General features: G+C 43.0%; 1 protein-coding gene across 2 annotated transcripts; it reads left to right on the plus strand.

Annotated features, from left to right (window-relative positions):
- Positions 1 to 543: 543 nt before the first annotated feature.
- On the plus strand, positions 544 to 3,679 carry TMED9 (transmembrane p24 trafficking protein 9). 2 transcript variants are annotated; one of them, XM_074292293.1, is made up of 5 exons: positions 544 to 867; positions 1,026 to 1,126; positions 1,621 to 1,746; positions 2,242 to 2,407; positions 2,556 to 3,679. In XM_074292293.1, the coding sequence occupies exons 1-5, from the start codon at positions 663 to 665 to the stop codon at positions 2,558 to 2,560; spliced, it is 603 nt and encodes a 200-aa protein (XP_074148394.1). In that variant the 5' UTR covers positions 544 to 662; the 3' UTR covers positions 2,561 to 3,679. The 2 variants fall into 2 exon arrangements, with proteins under 2 accessions (XP_074148394.1, XP_074148393.1); XM_074292292.1 differs by having other exon boundaries at positions 595 to 867; positions 2,242 to 2,388; positions 2,582 to 3,679.
- The last annotated feature ends 16,101 nt before the right edge of the window (positions 3,680 to 19,780 follow it).

The raw sequence follows: 19,780 nt of genomic DNA on the forward strand, positions 1-19,780 counted from the left end.
GCATCTCCAATTACTTGATCTAATCCCCAGTTGGCACGAGGTCTGATCGCTGTGACCATCCTGATGGCCCTTCACCAGAATCATTCTAAACTTGTTCATAAATTGAACCCAAATAGTCCAGGTGTGTCTGACTGGCCTGAGGGCAATGAGTTTTTTTCCCTCCATGATGAAATTGGGAAGGAGAGCCGTGTCGCTGTGGGTGAGGGGTACGGAATGACACCCTATAATGAGTGTTAGCTGGTTTTCATTTTTGTTACAAGCCTGAATTTCAAACAGTTCCCTAAGGCACTAGTGATGGATAATTATCCCCATTTTACAAATGACGCAGGGGCTGAGGCATTAAGGCCAGTGTTAGAATTGAGAGTATAACCCCAATTTGCAGACATGTAATCTAATTTTTTCGGCCGCGCCCCACTCACCCCAACCTAGTCTCCACCGTAGCCTCCCGCCCCACAGCGACTTCGTCTTCAGGGAACGAAGATTGGAAACTCCATACACTTAGAGGAGCCCCGGAAATGGAACCCTAAAGGGGCGTTGCACGGAGAATCCAAGCGCCAAGTCTCTTGGGAGTTGTAGTCCTGGGCCGTGAGACTCGCCGTCCCACAAGGCTTCGCGGCGGCGCAAGGACGGGACGTGGCAAAGCGGCCGGCTGGCGGGAGAAGATGGCGGCGGAGCGGGGCGCGCTTGGGGTTAAGACCGGGGTCTGGGTCGGAGTAAGATGCGGAAGTCTGCGCGGACCGACCCTCTTGTTCCCGCTATTGCTCCTGCTCGGCTTGGCGGCCCGCGGCTCTGCTCTTTACTTCCACATCGGGGAGACGGAGAAGAAGTGCTTCATCGAGGAGATCCCGGACGAGACCATGGTCATAGGTACGAGGGTGGGGGGGAAGGAGGGTAAAAAGGAGTTACCGGGAGTGGGCAGAGTCACGTGGCCTGACAGGGGTCGGGAAGGGGGGCAGAAACGAGGGCCGGAGTGGGGGGGGCGGTGCCCTCACTTACCCAGTGGAGCCCCTTTTCCCCTCCCACAGGGAACTACCGGACCCAGCTGTATGACAAGCAGCGGGAGGAGTACCAGCCTGCGACCCCCGGCCTGGGCATGTTCGTGGAAGTTAAAGACCCGGATGACAAGGTGAGTCCCGAGGGCTCCCAGTCTGGAGGAAGCCCCACCCAGCAGCCACGGTTGAGACCTGCTGTACGGGTCCGCTCTCCGAATGCTCTGGGGGCTGGCCAGCTGCCTTGGCCGCCACCCCGCTTCCCAGTGTAGGACTGTGCCTTCCCGCTTGCGCTGAGGCCTTCGCGGGGCGGCCTCCCCGAGAGCTGGCGCGGGCCACCTCCCCGGGCTTCCCTGGGCTGCTCCGCAAAGTGAGGAAGGCCTCATTCAGACGTTCCAACCTTGGGGAAATTGGCACATTGGGCGCCGCCAGGACTCCCCTCCTCCCTTGCCCTGCTGCGTGTCCAGAGCCCCACACTGCCCTTTGCATTTCCCTTTTCCCACCTGCGAAATGGGTTAGGAGGAGCGGCTCTTAGCAAGATTCCAAGAGTAGAATAACTCTGCAGCATGTTAGGAGCCGGGTGCCCAGTTTCTGTCAGCCCTTGCTGTTACAAAGGCCCTTTCCCCCCCAGGTTATTCTTTCCAGGCAGTACGGCTCTGAGGGCAGATTCACCTTCACGTCACACACGCCCGGGGAGCACCAGATCTGCCTCCACTCCAACTCTACCAAGTTCTCCCTCTTTGCGGGGGGCATGCTGGTGAGTGCTGGGAAAGGGCAGCATACAGGGGGGCCGTCGGGGAGAGAGAACGCAGGTCTGGGACCCGGGAGCCTTGACTTCCGAACCTGCTCTTGGGTAAATTGTAAAATTTACCATGTTTGTAAAATAGCTCATCTTTTAAGTAAATTCACCTTCAGCTGAGCCGGGAGGTGATTGACACTGATAAGTCATTTTCCCATTCTAAGACTCAGTGTTCTCTGTTATAATGAAGATTTGGGACAAGATGATTTCTCTGATTCCCTCCAGCTCTGACATGTGGTTGTAGAATCTCTGTACTCTTACAAGTATCTGAGGGTCTTTATGGATGAAGATAACATGACATAAAAGATTGAGTAATCGGGGAATGAGCAGTTTTCAGGGTAGTTGAAGATTGCATGCCCTGGACCAAATGTGGATATTTTGTCTTGAGTGAATGGAGACATATACCTTTTATGCTTGTTTCCTCCCCTCTCCCCTGACCCCTTCCATCCCCAGAGAGTTCACCTGGACATTCAGGTAGGCGAACATGCCAATGACTATGCAGAGATCGCTGCCAAAGACAAGCTGAGTGAGCTGCAGCTTCGAGTTCGGCAGCTAGTGGAGCAAGTAGAACAGATCCAGAAGGAGCAGAATTACCAGAGGGTGAGAGGATCAACAGGGGGTGGGAGATGGGGCTCCTGAGTGGAAAGGAGAACTCATCCTTTTCATGGCTGACTTATTTCTGTCTCTATTGGTCTTGGGGCTAGATTAGTTCTAAGGTCCTAGTCTTCTGGGATACAGATAGGAGATACTATGAATATGACTATTAGCTTAAGTCCTCCTCCCTTTCCCACAGTGGCGGGAAGAACGGTTTCGCCAGACCAGTGAAAGCACTAATCAACGAGTTCTGTGGTGGTCCATTGTCCAGACCCTCATCCTTGTGGCCATTGGTGTTTGGCAGATGAGGCACCTCAAGAGTTTCTTTGAAGCCAAGAAGCTGGTGTGAAGGGCCCTGGAGAAAGGGGCAAATGAGCGTTTCTTCCCAGAAGAAAGCAGGACTCACGGGACTGTCTTTGGCTTATCCTGCCCCTGTATCTGGCCACAGCTGATGCCCCACTCTGCTGGCTTTGATGGGAAGTGGAAAGCCTGGAACATTTTCCTGCTCCCCGGGGCAGCTCCCTTGCTCTCATACAAAGTGAAAGAGCTTGGAGAATGGTTTCTCTCTGTCTGTGTAGGGAAAGAGGATGGGTTTCCATTCCAAAGGAAACCCATTCTCCTCCCCCGCCTTATTTTGCCTCTGCTTTTGACTCACTCTGGATAGAGTTTATTGGCAGCTTGTATCCTCACCCTGGAGGATGCTTGCAGATAGCTTTATTGTCTTGCTGATAAGGTGCCTGGACTGAGACTAGCTCTTCCCTTTCGGGCTTGGTGCCCTTTATTTGGGCTCTTTGCAGTAACGCCCCTGGGGAATGAGCCTATGAGAAATTGCTGCTGGTCAAAGGGACTCCCAGCCTTTCAGCACTTCTGAAACACCAGTGTTAACTTTTCAGGGATTGAAAATTGGCTTTTGTTTTCCTTTTGTCTTCCTTTGTTGATTTGAGTGTGAAATTGGGCAGGAATATTGACAGTTTGGGGTCTTTTGTTATTCTCTGTCCTTGACAATTGAGTCTGGGTTCTCCCTATTGGGATACCCCTCTCAGGTAGAGTTCAACCTCAGTGAAATGTATAGTGGGGGGAATGAAACTTTGGCATGGGTGAACTGATTTCATTGAGCCCCTTTCACAGTTCAGTTTATTCTTTTTAGGTTCTGGGTTAGAAGGAATGGAGTCTGGCCAAGTGGCTTAAGCACTGGGTGAAGGGGATAGGGTTGCAGGAATTTTAGTTACAGTTTTATTGTGAATACCTTCTGGTTTGTTACATGGATTTCCCAATAAAAAACATTTTTGGCCTGGTGTCCTGTCTTAATCCAGATATTTACTAAGGTTTGCAACACCTTGTGCTGTGCTCAGTTATGCTGTGGGGTAATGAAGGTAAATACAAAATGCTGTTCCAATTAAGTGACTTGCCCAGAGTCACACAACTAATAAGTGTTAAGTGTCTGAGGTTGGATTTGAACTCAGATCCTCCTGAGCCTGTAATGAATCTAATGAAGGAAAGGAAAGGGGGAACCCCATTTCTCGGCGCATAGATCCCATGAGGCGCAGTGTCCGCTGTAAAATGAATTTACAGGCCCGAAAACCTAGATTGATGAATAAAAGGTTTATTGTAGGAATTTGGAAGTAAAGCTCAGTTAGAAAGATGCCAGGGCCAAAGGTGGCCATTGGTGGGCAGGGACCCTTACATGGCTGGAAGGGTATCGTGTGTTGGCTGGGAGGGCTCCTGCAAAGAGGGCATTCCAGCTTGTTTCTTTTATACCCAAAAGATGATGGGTGGTACCCAGTTCTGGCAGGCTTTTCAGTTAGCTCAGATCAGGTGAGGGCTGGGGGAAGCTGAGCTGAGGGTGGGGGCTGGGCCCGGATATTCAAAGGGTGCCTTTGACCAGAATTTGTGAATCAAGGTCAGTCATGGGTTGGGCAATTAGGAATCTTAAAGGGACCCCAACCCTCATCAGTTCCCCACTTAAACAGTTGAGACTTAAATCCATTAAGGAAAAAGAAAATATGGGACAGTGTCCTTAATTTAAGGCAAGGTTGAAGATTTTCTCCAAAGATCTTCAGAGTAGCAGGGTCCCCTCGAATTGTTCCCCCCTCAAAACATCAAGCCTCAAGATGCATGTGGGAAAAGGGGCGTCAACCCCCTCTTTAACTGCTTCGAGCTGACAAGGGTTGTAGAGATTTGGGGTTCCATGCCAGGAGGTGAGGCTTGAAGTGTGGGGGATGGCAGCAAGGCATCGAGGTGTCCCAGTCAGTGTTCTCCAGGCTGAAAGGCCAGCTGAGAATCCAAAGTGTGAAGCCTAGAGAAAACAGATCTCGGGAACAGATTAAAAGTGGAGTGTCATCCAGGGTGGAGATGGTGACATTCAGGAGAATGGGGCCTTTAGCAAGAAATGCATCAGGTCCCTTCTGTGGGCTGCTTGTCTGATGGCCCATCTAACTATCAAAGAGAAATAGGAGAAAATGCTGAGAAAAAGGATTATTTGTAGCCTAGCTCTTTCACCCTTAATTTCCAGGAAAGCTAGTTTCTCCTGGGGTTGGGATTAAAGGGTGTGGACTCAGAAGTCAGGAGAGGCAAGAAGCCTTGATATCTAGTAGATTTAATGAACCACTGCTCTTCTGTAAGGCAGAGTCTAGGGATGGGTATGTATCCCCAGTTGTAAGAGCTGCAGATCAAGATAAGAATGCGGTTTAAGCTCTGGGAAATGTTGGAAAAACTGTGCTGTTCTTGAAAAGAGTTAGTTATTCAATAAGCAAAGATCCTGAATCTTTTCCTTCCTAGTTTCCCCACTCTTTATGGAGGAGGGGTGAAAAGTATCAGCATAGCCTACCCAGCTTACCGGCCCCTGAGGTGTTCGGGCTGTCCTGAGATGAAAGGGAAACAGGGCCAGATCTCAAATTCCTACCAGGGAGCAGGACGCTGGGGGCCAGGTCAACCCTTGTGGTATTCTGTGGTGGTGAGAAGGCAGTTCCTCCTGCTCGAATTCAGGGCAGAGACTGGGGTCTTCTTAGGCTTAAGTCTAGAAGAGATTTGCATTAAAAGGACATCTCTGCTTCTTTCTGAGTGTCTGGAGGCAGGAGTTGCCCTGAGGAGAGAACTGAGAGTCTCAGGTTAGCGAGATAAAGGGAAACCAACAGGTGTTAGAAGTCAGTTTGGGTCTTACAGATCTCTATTAGTTGTCCAGTAGCAGACAGATGACCAGGCTAAATGCTTATTTGCCCAAGCATTTAGGATACAATGGTTATATATAATCAGGCTGGAAACAGCAAGGTATGACATAATTGAATTGCATTAACAGTTTCTATCGACTATTGCTCTGATCTTAAAACCAGTTACATGAGGGAAAAATGTAAGAATAAACAAATATTTATCATAACCTTATGTTGATAACAATAAGGAATTTGTCCCCATAGGTTCATATCCAAGTAGATGATATTCATATAAATCTGTTTTTAAAATACCCAATGCAAATACAATCATATACAGAATGTCTAATTCCACATAAGAAAATTCAAGAAGTTAGCAGTTAAACTTTTAGAAATAAATCCATAAAGTATGGATAACATTCACAGAAACCCAGGCTAAGTTTGGTTATTGCTCTTTTCCCAACCTTTTCGATTCAAAGGGGCTAACAGCAGGGAAGCCCTGTTAAGGTGGGTGGAGAGAGATTAGTTAATCTGTTAGTAACCAGACCCCAACTCTATAGCCTTCATTCCCTTTAGGCGTCCCTAAAGGAGAGATTAGTGGACAGGTAAAAAGCTTTTTCAACTTTTTGCAGCCTCTCTCTTATCTGTATCCAGGCCTGAAGCAGCTTGGATGTCCGCTGCAAAAAGAAAAAAAAAAAAAAACTTTTACCTTTTCCATTTCGCCAGAGCTTGTGCCATGACGTCTCAATGACCAATGCTTGGCTTGAGCATAGAGCTCCAGACAGCGTCAATCAAGTCCCGGGAAATTGAGCTGTCTCACCTCGCTGATAGAGTGTGTTACCTCACAGACTGGAAGACTGAGATAGAAGCAAGAGCAATATTGGAAGACATTCCCATAGCTTGGGATGGGAGAGGCATTCTGCTATTCTGAAACATAAGATCTTATCAAGTATTCGGATAAAGAGACAGGGGGAGGTTTTGCAGGACTAGGAGGCAGGGAAACTGAGGCAGGACTAAGTCAGGATAATTAGGGAAACTGAGTTAGGACAATAATAAACAAACCAGACTAAAACTAGAAAACGCAAGGACTTGTGGCAAGTACCAGTTTCTCCCGGATAACCCCAGAATTATTAGCATAGAAAAGCACTCCTCATTCAGAAACACACGCCTCCTTGTTTGAATCTCTGCAGTTGGGGGGCATCTCAGCCAGAGATGGACAGTCTTTAGGTCTGTGGTCATTTGTGCATTTAACTCAGCGTCTGCTGTGTAGCAGTGCTCAAGGCAGTCCTGCTGCCCCAAGAAGGCACCCCAAGTCTGTCAGGGGCTCCGAGAGAGACAAAAAAATGGAGTTTGAGAGCTTTATTCTCGCTCTCTCTCTAGGGAGGAGGGATTTCTGAGTAAATTATGCAATTAGACCAAGACAGGCAGCCCCAACCATTAGAGTTCTGATACTGAAATAATAAGGAATTGGGATAACAGGGGTGGAGAAACAGATCAGAGAAACTGCCAGTCCTAGGACAGGTGTCTGATTTTGGTTGCTTTTAAAGAATAATCCCAAAGACTGAATAAGGGATTTCAAAGTTAAAACATAAACCAGCAATCATAGTCTAGCAAATTTAAGCAAAGAGTTTCCAATTCGGCCTGAACTAAAATAAGACATCAGTTTTTCCCAATTTTCTGACCAGTTGAAATCTTAGTTTCCTTCCCCCCTGTTTACAGAAATTATCAGATTATACATAAGACTAGTGAATTTCTTGAAACAGCACTAGTAAACAGGTCTATGCAGCAATAGTAAACAGGTTTATACAGAGCAATAGTTATAAGTTTTTCTCGTTTAGAAATAATTCAGAATTTTAGCAAAGTCGCAGGATACAAAATAAATCCACATAAATCCTCAGGATTTTTATACATTACCAACACAATCCAACAGCAAGAGATACAAAGAGAAATTCCATTCAAAATAAGTCGATAGTATAAAATATTTGGGAATATATCTACCAAAGGAGAGTCAGGAATTATATGAGCAAAATTACAAAACACTTGCCACAAAAATAAAGTCAGATTTAAATAATTGGAAAGACATTCAGTGCTCTTGGATAGGCCAAGCGAATATAATAAAGATGACAATACTCTCCAAACTAATCTATTTATTTAGTGCTATACCAATCAGACTCCCAAGAAACTATTTTAATGACCTAGAAAAAATAACAACAAAATTCATATGGAAGAATAAAAGGTCAAGAATTGCAAGGGAACTAATGAAAAAAAACTCAGAGGAAAGTGGTCTAACTGTACCTGATTTTAAGCTATATTATAAAGCAGCAGTCACCAAAACCATTTGGTATTGGCTAAGAAATAGACTAGTTGATCAGTGGCATAGGTTAGGTTCACAGGGCAAGATAGTGAATAAAAATAGCAATCTAGTGTTTGACAAACCCAAAGATCCCAAATTTTGGGATAAGAATTCATTATTTGACAAAAACTGCTGGGAAAACTGGAAATTAGTATGGCAGAAACTAGGCATGGACCCACACTTAGCACCATATACCAAGATGAGATCAAAATGGGTTCATGATTTAGGCATAAAGAACAAAATCATAAATAAATTGGAAGAACAGGGGATGGTTTACCTCTCAGACTTGTGGAGGAGGAAGGAGTTTGTGTCCAAGGGAGAACAAGAGACCATTATTGATCACAAAATAGAACATTTTGATTACACCAAATTAAAAAGTTTCTGCACAAACAAAACTAATGCAAACAAGATTAGAAGGGAAGTAACAAATTGGGAAAAAATTTTTACAGTTAAAGGTTCTGATAAAGGCCTCATCTCCAAAATATACAGAGAATTGACTTTAATTTATAAGAAATCAAGCCATTCTCCAATTGATAAATGGTCAAAGGATATGAACAGACAATTTTCAGATGATGAAATTAAAACTATTTCCACTCATATGAAAGAGTGTTCCAAATCACTATTGATCAGAGAAATGCAAATTAAGACAACTCTGAGGTATCATTACACACCTGTCAGATTGGCTAAGATGACAGGAACAAATAACGATGAATGTTGGAGGGGCTGTGGGAAAACTGGGACACTAATACAATGTTGGTGGAGTTGTGAAAGAATCCAACCATTCTGGAGAGCAATCTGGAATTATGCCCAAAAAGTTATCAAAATGTGCATACCCTTTGACCCAGCCATACTACTACTGGGCTTATACCCCAAGGAAATACTAAAGAAGGGAAAGGGACCTGTATGTGCCAAAATGTTTGTGGCAGCCCTTTTCATAGTGGCTAGAAGCTGGAAGATGAATGGATGTCCATCAATTGGAGAATGGTTGGGTAAATTATGGTATATGAATGTTATGGAATATTATTGTTCTGTAAGAAATGACCAACTGGAGAAATACAGAGAGGCTTGGAGAGACTTACATCAACTGATGCTGAGTGAAACGAGCAGAACCAGAAGATCATTATACACTTCAACAATGATACTGTACGAGGATGTATGCTGATGGAAGTGGATTTCTTCAACATAGAGAAGAGCTAATCCAATTCCAATTGATTAATGATGGACAGAATCAGCTACATCCAGAAAAGGAACACTGGGAAATGAGTGTAAACTGTTATTTTTACCTTCTGAATCCAATTCTTCCCAAAAAATTCGGTTCTACACACATATATTGTATCTAGAATATACTGTAATATATTTAACATATATAAGACTGTTTGCCATCTGTGGGAGTGGGTTGGGGGAGGAAGGGAAAAAAATCTGAATAGAAGTAAGTGCAAGGGATAATGTTGTAAAAAATTACCCATGCATATGTACTGTCAAAAAAGTTATAATTATAAAATAAAATAAAAATGAAAAAAAAAGTTTTTCTCGTACAGAACAATAGTCAAACAGTTTTATGCAAGTCCCCCAGTTTTAACGAGTCTTAAAAAAAACAGATCAATTAATTTGAAAGCCAGCCTATCTCAAAACCTTCTCTGTGGAAGAGAAATCCCACTTGACCCCTCCCTACTATGTTAGAAGAGGTAGAGGGAGGGGAAGGCAGCTAGCTACAAGGTACTTAATGCAGAGAATAGTGGCCCAGTCGAAGACAAAAGACCTTACCCCTACCCCCACCCTTCTTAGGGTGTGGGGGCGTTTGGGGCATTTAGAAAGGTCAGACCCTAATTGGAGATAAGTGACTCCGGAAGCAAGTTGGGGGTTGGGAATAGAGAGAGATTAGAACTCTACATATAGAATTCAGGTGTTAATTTAGCCATTCTCTAAAAGGCAGCTTGAGGGAGAATCTATTCTTCTTAATTCTATATCCCTGACTTCCTGGACTGAAGCCAGAGAAGTTCAGTCAAGAAAGAGACAGTTTAAGGAAACTGAGGCAATAGAAAAAGAACTGTTGCACACCAGAACAGAGAAAGAGTCTAGCCAGAAGCCAAATTGAAAGTAGTTAAGGAGCGTTTAAATAGTTTCAATCACTTTAATTCATCCCTGCCTGCAGTCAGGATGGGGGGGGGGGGGGAAAGGAGAAATCAAAAGAAACTATTTTCACTCTCTTAACAATTAATTTGCCTGGATTCAGAATTTTGTTCCCCAGCCCAAATTACAAAGATGTCCTTTCTGAAACTCTAGGCTGGCCAGGACCAGAACTTCGAAAGGGCATCTTTTAATTGTATGAGGGGGCAAAGGGGACATCCAATGGAGAGAAAGAGTGCACTAGGAGCTAAAAGTCCTGGAGCAAGAGAACAGTCAGGGGCTCCCACCTGCAAGGTTACTGACACGGAGAAAGGCTTGAGCAGCCAGTTTAAATTCTGTCTAGGCTTTAGAAAGCAGGTGAGTATGCCCTGAGGCTTAGAAAGAAAATGGGGGGTTTTAAAATCCAGCCTAGAGAGCATGGTCAGGAAACCGAGTCCCATTTTAAAAGGTATGGGACAAGCTAGTTCTCTGAGAGCGCTGGAAGTTTGGGCTCATTTTAAGAACCAGGTAAAAGCTATCTATGAGAGAGACATTTCTAGAGATCTTGAAAAGAGTCCCCAAATCTCCCCACTGTACCCCAAGAAGGGGACAGGATGGGAGCATTTAAATGGCAGGTTAAGCCACATGGAGAGGTTGGAAAAGAGAGGATGGGGGAAGGGAGAGATGTTACCCAGTGCTTCTCCGGTGGCGAAGGTGAAGGCTCATGCAGTTGGGTAGAGACACATCTCCAAGTTCGCCCGATCCATTGACCGTCTCCTCGTGGCTACAGCCTGGCCACTACGGTGGAGTTCCAGAGGGCTCAAACACAGATATCTCCCCCAGAAGAGATCAAGGAGACTGCGCCCTGGGACCCGAGAGGGTGGGCCACGTGGTGGGGGAGGGGTGAAGAAGAGACACTCTCCCGAGGGTCTCTGGCCTGAGTGCAGGCTTTTCTGGCGAGATAAAGGGATTAGAATTTGCTTTGGCTCTAGAAGCGGCCTCTAGAGACAGAGTGAGACGAAAAGAGAAGTAGTCTCCACGGGAGACTTTGCTCACACCCCAAACCTGGTCTGGGTGCCCTATGTTTTAGAGATAGAGTGAGACGAGGGTAGGAACACAGATATTCTTCCCGGAAGCTGCGCGGACTGCTGAGGACGAAGGTTGGTTCTGAGAGACCTGAAAAGGTGAAGGTTAGTTTTCGGGGTCCCCGTACGGGCCACCAACTAATGAGGGAAAGGAAAGGGGGAACCCCATTTCTCGGCGCATATATAATCCCATGAGGCGCAGTGTCCCCTGTAAAATGAATTTATAGGCCCGAAAACCTAGATTGATGAATAAAAGGTTTATTGTAGGAATTTGGAAGTAAAGCTCAGTTAGAAAGACACCAGGGCCAAAAGGTGGCCGTTGGCAAGCAGGGACCCTTCTTACATGGCTGGAAGGATACCATGTGTTGGAGGGAAGGCTCCTGCAAAGAGGGCGTTCTGGCTCACCTCTTTTATACCCAAAAGATGATGGGCGGTACCCAGTTCTGGCGGGCTTTTCAGTTAGCCCAGATCAGGTGAGGGCTGGGAGAAGCTGAGCTGAGAGTGGGGACTGGGCCCGGATATTCAATGGGTGCCTTTGACCAGAATTTGTGAATCAAGGTCAGTCATGGGTTGGGCAATTAGGAATCTTAAAGGGACCCCAACCCTCATCGTATCCATTTCACTACCAACACCACAAATTAATAAACTTTCTAGGAACTTACATTTGGAGAGATAGAAACTTAGTGAAAAATTATTAGTAATTACAAATACATGCCTATAGTGTTGAAGCAGGTTGTGGTCTCTTTAAGAAACTATTTCCTATTGATCTGTGATCCTTTTCAGAGTCTCAACCATTCCTGGGGAAGGCATATCTTCCCTAGGTCTTTCTGGGATGCCAGGGCTTTTGATTCAATTAGAAATCCTGGTCAAAAAGCACCCCTTTGAAGTGTTGTTAATTCCAATAGGATATCCAAGCTGTCCCAGCCCCCACTGGGTCTGACCTGCTCAGGCTGTCCCAGCCCCTCACTAAGACCCAATATAACAAGCTTCCTTCAAGGAAGGTCTTTTGCAGATGGACTCAGCTCACTCTGTTATCAGGACTTTTCTGTTCACTGAGAACTGCATTCTCTCAGTGCAAAACTCCATTTTCCAATAGATCTGCTGGTATAGAAGTCAGTCTCTTGGTAAACTGATTTCTATCCAACAATAAACTCATTTTGCAACTAATAATTCAGGAATGAGTGAATTCTTTCACTCATAAAACCTGCAGCTGATTTAAAGGGGATTCTTAGCAACTCTTACAGCCACTAATCTCTAGACGACAGGAATGTAGGATTTTTGGAATTGCTGATTTTATCATTGGAAAGGAATTGACTTAGTTTTCTGGAAATTTATCCTAGGAAGACTAATTCCTTAAACCAATTATAGGAGACATGCCTCAAGGCCATTTTTCTTGGTTTAGGTCAAACTAATGAGGTTAGTGGCAGAGTTAAAATCCCCTTATTGATTGGGAAAATGTTCTTCATGAAAGAATTCAAGAAATCCCGAATTATTAATTGGCAAAAATGAAAGTTTATTGTTAGGAAGCCAGTTTTGCTAAGAGACTTACTTCTATAGTGGCAAAGTCCTATTAGGGAAATGGATTCTGATACTGACAAGAGAATGCCTTCTCAGTAGGCAGAGGGTCCTGGCAGGCAGCTAGGCCAAGGAAAAGTCCCTTGACCTGGCATGATCCTGCTTTGGCCCTCTGCAAAGAGTGAGTTTAGAAACTGCCCTTAGGAGTCTTCAGTCGGTCAGTGGAACAGATTAGGTACAAAGGACAAAAAAGGGTACAACTATAGCAATCTAGTGTTTGATAACCCAAAGATACCAACATTTGGGATAAAAATTCATTATTTGGAAAAAACTGCTGGGAAAATGGAAATTAGCCAGAAATTAGATATGGACCCACACTTAACACCATATACCAAGATAAGATCAAAATGGGTCCATGATTTAGGCATAAAGAATGAGATAATAAATAGATTAGAGGAACAGAGAATAGTCTACCTCTCAGACCTGTGGAGGAGGAAGGAATTTATGACCAGAAGAGAACTAGAGATCATTATTGATCACAAAATAGAAGATTTTGATTACACCAAATTAAAAAGCTTCTGTACAAACAAAACTAATGCAAACAAGATTAGAAGGGAAGTAACAAATTGGGAAAATATTTTTACAGTTAAAGGTTCTGATAAAGGTCTCATTTCCAAAATATATAGAGAACTGACCCTGATTTATAAGAAATCAAACCATTCTCCAATTGATAAATGGCCAAAGGATATGAACAGACAATTCTCAGATAATGAAATTGAAACTATTTCCACTCATATGAAAGAGTGTTCCAAATCACTACTGATCAGAGAAATGCAAATTAAGATAACTCTGAGATATCACTACACACCTGTCAGATTGGCTAAGATGACAGGAACAAATAACGATGAATGTTGGAGGAGATGTGGGGAAACTGGGACACTAATACATTGCTGGTGGAGTTGTGAAAGAATCCAACCATTCTGGAGAGCAATCTGGAATTATGCCCCAAAGTTATCAAACTGTGCATACCCTTTGATCCAGCAGTGCTACTACTGGGCTTATATCCCAAGGAAATACTAAAGATGGGAAAGAGACCTGTATGTGCCAAAATGTTTGTGGCAGCCCTTTTCATAGTGGCTAAAAACTGGAAGATGAATGGATGTCCATCAATTGGAGAATGGCTAGGTAAATTGTGGTATATGAATGTTACGGGATATTATTGCTCTGTAAGAAATGACCAGCAAAATGAATTCAGAAAGATTTGGAGAGACTTACATGAACTGATGCTGAGTGAAATAAACAGAACCAGAAGATCACTATACACTTCAACAACAATACTGTATGAGGACATATTCTGATGGAAGTGGATGTCTTCAACATAAAGAAGATCCAACTCACTTCCAGTTGATCAATGATGGACAGAAATAACTACACTCAGAGAAGGAACACTGGGAAGTGAATGTAAACTGTTAGCACTACTGTCTTTATGCCCAGGTTACTTACACCTTTGGAATCTAATACTTAACGTGCAACAAGAAAATTGGATTTACACACATATATTGTATCTAGGTTATACTGTAACACATGTAAAATGTATGGGATTGCCTGTCATCTAGGGGAGGGAGTAGAGGGAGGGAGGGGAAAATCTGAAAAAATGAATACAAGGGATAATGTTTTTAAAAATTACTCATGCATATATACTGTCAAAAAATTATAATTATAAAATTAATAAAAAATAAATAAAAATTAAAAAACAAAACAAAAAACAAAGTAATATCAATGTTGTGGAATGACCAACTATAAATGACTGTTATTCTCAGTAGTACAATCATCCACATCTACTCTGAAGGACTTATGATGAAAAATCAATCCATACCCAGAGAAGGAACTGATTGACTCTGAATATAGATCGAAGCATTCTCTATTGCTCTCTCTCTCTTTATTTTTTACTTAATTTTTCTTGAGGGTTTTCATTTTTATTATGGTGAGAGATCTATGTTTTCTTTCATGGCTAGACTGCTATGGAAATTTTTTGCATACCTTCACATCAGTTTCTTAATCGTGGTGATCAGTGAGAGAACCTAGAACTCAAAAATCTTAAAAACAAATGTAAAAAACTATTTTGAATGTACCTGGGGAAAATATTATATAAATAAAATAAATTGAAAAGCACACACACACACAAATAAATAAATAAAAGGAGTCTTGAAGCTTCAGGAAGCCAAGGTTCCCAAGCTTAGATGCTTATCAGTATCCAGCCCAGATCTATTAGAATTAACAACACTTGAAGGGGTGCTTTTTGACCAGGATTTCTCATTGAACCAAAGGATCTGGTATCTCTTATAACTTATCTGGTGGCATATGCCTTCCCCAGGAGGGGCTGAGGCTCCAAAGAGATCACAGATCAAAAGGAAACACAGTTTTAAAGTGATAATCTTAAAGGGAACACAGTTTCAGTAAAGGGAACAGTTTCCCTCCCCCTTCAAAACTAGTTAAAAGGCAATGCATTGTTTTCCTTCATTTATTCGATTTCATAATATATCCCTTGACTGTAGGGAAAGATCTTGTTTTCAAAATTATGTTAGTGCTCAGTCCAAATGAAGGTTTTCTGTTCCAAATTAAATTTTTGCATTCTTGATACTTGATACTAATTTCCCAGTTCCATAACCTCAGCTTTATCCTCAACTCTTCTTATCCTACATGTCAGTTGCAGATTCTTGATGCTTTCCTCTACAATTCTTGAGTGAGATTCCTCACATAGCTTCCCACTTTCTTTGAGATCCTTATCATTTCTAGCCTAGGTAGCACAACCTCCCAAAGGTCCCTAATTCTCTAAAAATATTTTTTTCGACTATTCTGGTCCATCCTACAGGTTGCTGTTACTTCCCTTAAATGCAATTGTGACCATGCAACTCCCCTGTTCAATCAACTCCCAGGGTTCCCTATTGCTAGTAGGATAAACTCATGCTTAGTTTTCAAATCCCTTTACAACCTAGCCAGCCTCAGTGCTTAGTAGTCTAACCAAACTGGTCTTCTCTGTTCTTACATGATGTGTGACCTCCCATCTCTGTGACTTTGCACAAGTAGTCCTTCATGCCTGGAGTGCATGCTCTTACCCTCATAAAATACTCTAATCCTTCAAGCTGAAACTCCTCACCTCAAATACCACCTTATGAATCCTTTCCTAATGTCCTCAACTTTTTTTTTTTTAATTGAAGCCTTTTATTTTCAAATCATGGGAAGATAATTTTTTAACACTGACCTTTGCAAAACCTTGTGTTCCATTTTTTACCCCCGTTTCTCCACCCCTTTTCCTTAGATGGCAAATAATCCAATGTATGTTAAACCAAATATAGACATACATATTTATACAATTATCTTGCTGAACAAGAAAAATCTGATCAGAAAGGAAGAAAAATGATAAAGAAAATAAAATTCAAATAAACAACAAAAGAAGTGAGAATGTTATTATGATCCACACTCAGTTCCCACAGTCCTTTCTCTAGGTGTAGATGGCTCTCTTCATCACAAGATCATTGGAATTGTCCTGAATCTCATTGTTGAGAAGAGCCATGTCCATCAGAATTGATCATCATATAATATTGTTGTTGCCCTGTACAATGTTGTTGCCCTGCTCATTTCACTTAGCAGCCATTCTCCCTCCAATTGATGGGCATCCACTCAGTTTCCAGTTTCTTGACACTACCAAAAGATGCCCTCAACTTTTAAGTGTCTTCCCTAAATAGCTTGTGTTTAACTGTTGTATTCATACATATTTACTTGTCTTCCCTATTATAATGCAGGCTCATTACTAGTAGAGATTGTTATACTTAATTGTGTATTGGGTCCTTAATAGTTATTTATTTTAGGGAGACAAGGGAAGGATGAGTTCTGATCAATGTTACCAATTATGTTCAGTCACTCACCTGGAAACCCCCGGAATTTAAAAAAAATTGAAATATTCTTAATGTATGTCAGGGATGGGACAAGAGTGTGCACCCATGCTACCTCTATTCCCCTCAGTCATGCTCACAACTAAGGCTAACTTTACCCCTTTTCTCACACTAACTGTGAAGATGTAGGCCTCTATTCCCTTTAGATAGCAGGTAGTCTCATCTTGAGAGATACTTAAGTTTCTTATCTCATCTTTAGCCTGGCAGTGAAGATTATCCTTAAGAATTGTATTGTTTATTGCATTTGATTCCTCAGTACTTAGCATGAGTCTGATATATCAAGCACTTGATATATGCTTGTTGATGATAGGAAAAAAAAATTCATAACTTATATGTATATGGCCTATGTCTTCCCTGGTTTAACACAAAACCATTCAGAAGGAATTTGCTCTTAAAGATAGGAAGTAATATGAGTAATAGAATCTGATCAATTTCCCCATTTGATTTTCTGCAAACCTCCAAAGTAACCCTAATTTATTTGGTCTTTATTTTTTTTATTGTTTATTTTTCTGGTTATACATGTACACTAATTTTTTAAAATACATATTTCTCTATGAATCATGTTGAGAGAAAAAAATCAGAACAAAAAGGAAAAACCATGAGAGAAAAAAAAAAAAAAAACCAAGGGGAAAAGAAGTGAACATAGGATGATACTTTATATTCATTCTCCATAGTTCTCTCTCTGGATGCAGGTGGCATTTGTAGCTAAAGTTTATTGGGATTGTCTTGGATCACTGGACCACTGAGAAGAATCAAGTTTTTCTTAGCTGATCATCACACAATCTTGCTGTTATTATGTACACTGTATTCCTGGTTTTACTTGTTTGGCTCAGTATCCGTTCATGTAAATCTTCTCAGGACTTTCTAAAGTTATTTTTTATAGAACAATAACATTCCATTACTTAAATAACATAACTTATTCAGCATTTCTCCAATTGACAGGCGTCTACTCAGTTTCCAATTCTTTGCCATCACAAAAAGAGCTGCCACAAACATTTTTGTACATGTGAGTCCTTTTGTCTCATGATTTCTTTGAGATATAGATCCAGTAGTGGTATTGCTGAATTAGAGAGTATGCAAAATTTTATCGCCCTTTGGGCATAGTTCTAAATTGCTCTCTGGGAATGGCCAGGTTATTTCACAACACCAACAACACATTAACACCAGTTTTCTCACATCTTCTCCAACATTTATCATTAGCTTTTCCTTTCATTTTAGCCAATCTGAGAGATGTGAGGTGATACCTCAGAGGTTTTGCATTTCTCTAATCAATAGTGATTCACAGTGTCTTTTCATATGACTATAGATGGCTTTAATTTCATCTGAAAATTGTTCATGTGCTTTGGCCATTTATGAATTGGGGATCCTAATTTATTTGGGAAAGTGAACAAGGCACTAATAAACATACATAGTGCTCAGTGATTGAGGGTAAAAATCTGTTTCAGTTTTGGTCAGATTCCAATTTCTTCTCTTGCTGAGAGGCATTGTCTGATCCTTTTCTGCTAATAGTGCCATCATTATCCTAATGACCTAATCAGTCTCTCAACTTCAGGGTCATTTCTTGACCCTCATCAGCCATAATTGATCAGTCATCAAAACTTGTCCCTTCAGCCTTTGCAATATTGCTAATAACATTTTTGATTAGCACCACTACCTGCTACCATGGCAGGGAACCACAGGCTTTCCCTCAGTCCTACCTGATTTTGCAGAGGGTCCTGGACATCTATTCTCAGGGGGTTGTTGAAATTCCCATTCCTACTTTGCAAGAGATATCCCTAAGCTCCATTCCACTCTGACCCTAGGATCCACTATCCAATTGGTTGGGATCAGCTTACTCTGCCGTTGTTCCTCAAGACCCCAGGGACTTGGCTCTTGCAAGGCCCTCCCACTTTGTCTGCCAGAAACTTTTTTATCATGGTCTTTTCATCTGCCATGAAGTAACTGTATGTTTATGTGAGCTCTTTAAGGGTAAGGGCAGAAACTAAACTTTGCTGGGACATAGAACATGCTTAATAAATATTCTTCCCTATAAATCGTCCACCCTACCATCTGAATTATTGTAAGAGTCTCATAACCAAAGTACTGACGTGGTACAGCAGAAAAGCACAGGACTTGAGTTAAAATCCCAGCTCTGTCATTCGACCTTTGTGATCTTGGGGAAGTCATTTAACTTTCTTGAGTTTCAATTTCATTTGTAAATAAGTTTGAGGTGACTTATAAGGTCCCATCTAAATCTATGGTCCCACCATCTTCTGAAAATAGGTGTCTCATTCTCCTGCTCAGAAATATCCAATGGTTTCTCTATGCTTACAGGAAACGGTCAAAACGCTTTAGTACGGCATTCTAGGCCCTCCACAACTGGGTCCCAAACTGCTACTTTCTCTCCCATTGTTCCCTCTCCACTTGTTACCACAGCAAAACCCGATTCTGCACCTCTTCTATCTAGTTCCTCCCGGTGGAATGCTCTTTCCCTACTTCTGCCTTCTCAGATTAATTCGACCAGCACTTATGAAGCATCTACAGTGTGCAAAGCACCCCGCCTACGTACCCCCCTGGTACTCGGAGTACCAGGACTTCCTGAGAGTCGCAACCCCAGCCCCGGCCTATAAACACTGGCCGGACTGAACATGCAACTGGTTTGTGGAGGCAGCGCTCTGCGGCCTAACCAGACTGGATCGCGTTCTGCTCCTGAACTTTTTGTAAGGATGTTTTTTACAGGGAGCCCCCCCTCAGTGTAGGGAGGAGGGCTTATACTAGCTCTGTGACGTTTATTAGTGTCTAGCTCCCCTCCCCACGAGCTTTTCTGCGGGTTGGAAGTCCTTCTCCTCTTTTACTTCACCCCAAAGCTGCTTTTCCTGACTTTGTCACCATTAACCGAGCTTCTCCCTTCTCTTTACGAGTCCTTCGGATAAATCAGTGTGAGTCTCATTCCCGAATCACAGGGGTTTGGGCACCTTTCTCTGTCAGGCCTCCAGCAGATGTTAGCGGGACGGAAATATTGAATGATGGCTTGGGGCTGCAGTTTCCCGCACCGAAGCCCGGCCAGCAAGGAGCCGCCCCGGCCCGTGCTTTACCTCCGCCTCCAGGTGGGCCAAGCCCCACGTGGCTTCCCTGGCCCACTTCCGGCCGGAACCTTAGTGCTGCTGCCCGGGGATAGACGGCGCGGGAGGACCGACGGACCTAGGAGAACGGGGGCGGGGCAGCCGCGGCAGTAGCGGCCGCTAGGAGGGCGGGCGCTGGAGG

Source organism: Sminthopsis crassicaudata, chromosome 2 (assembly GCF_048593235.1).
Source record: "Sminthopsis crassicaudata isolate SCR6 chromosome 2, ASM4859323v1, whole genome shotgun sequence".
NCBI lineage: Eukaryota > Metazoa > Chordata > Mammalia > Dasyuromorphia > Dasyuridae > Sminthopsis > Sminthopsis crassicaudata.

Coding starts and splice junctions, on each gene's coding strand:
- TMED9 (XM_074292292.1), top strand. CDS start 663: ATGGCGGCGGAGCGGGGCGCGCTTGGGGTTAAGACCGGGGTCTGGGTC. Junction 1,747..2,241: donor TCTTTGCGGGGGGCATGCTG/GTGAGTGCTGGG, acceptor TTCCATCCCCAG/AGAGTTCACCTGGACATTCA. Junction 2,389..2,581: donor AGGAGCAGAATTACCAGAGG/GTGAGAGGATCA, acceptor CCTTTCCCACAG/TGGCGGGAAGAACGGTTTCG.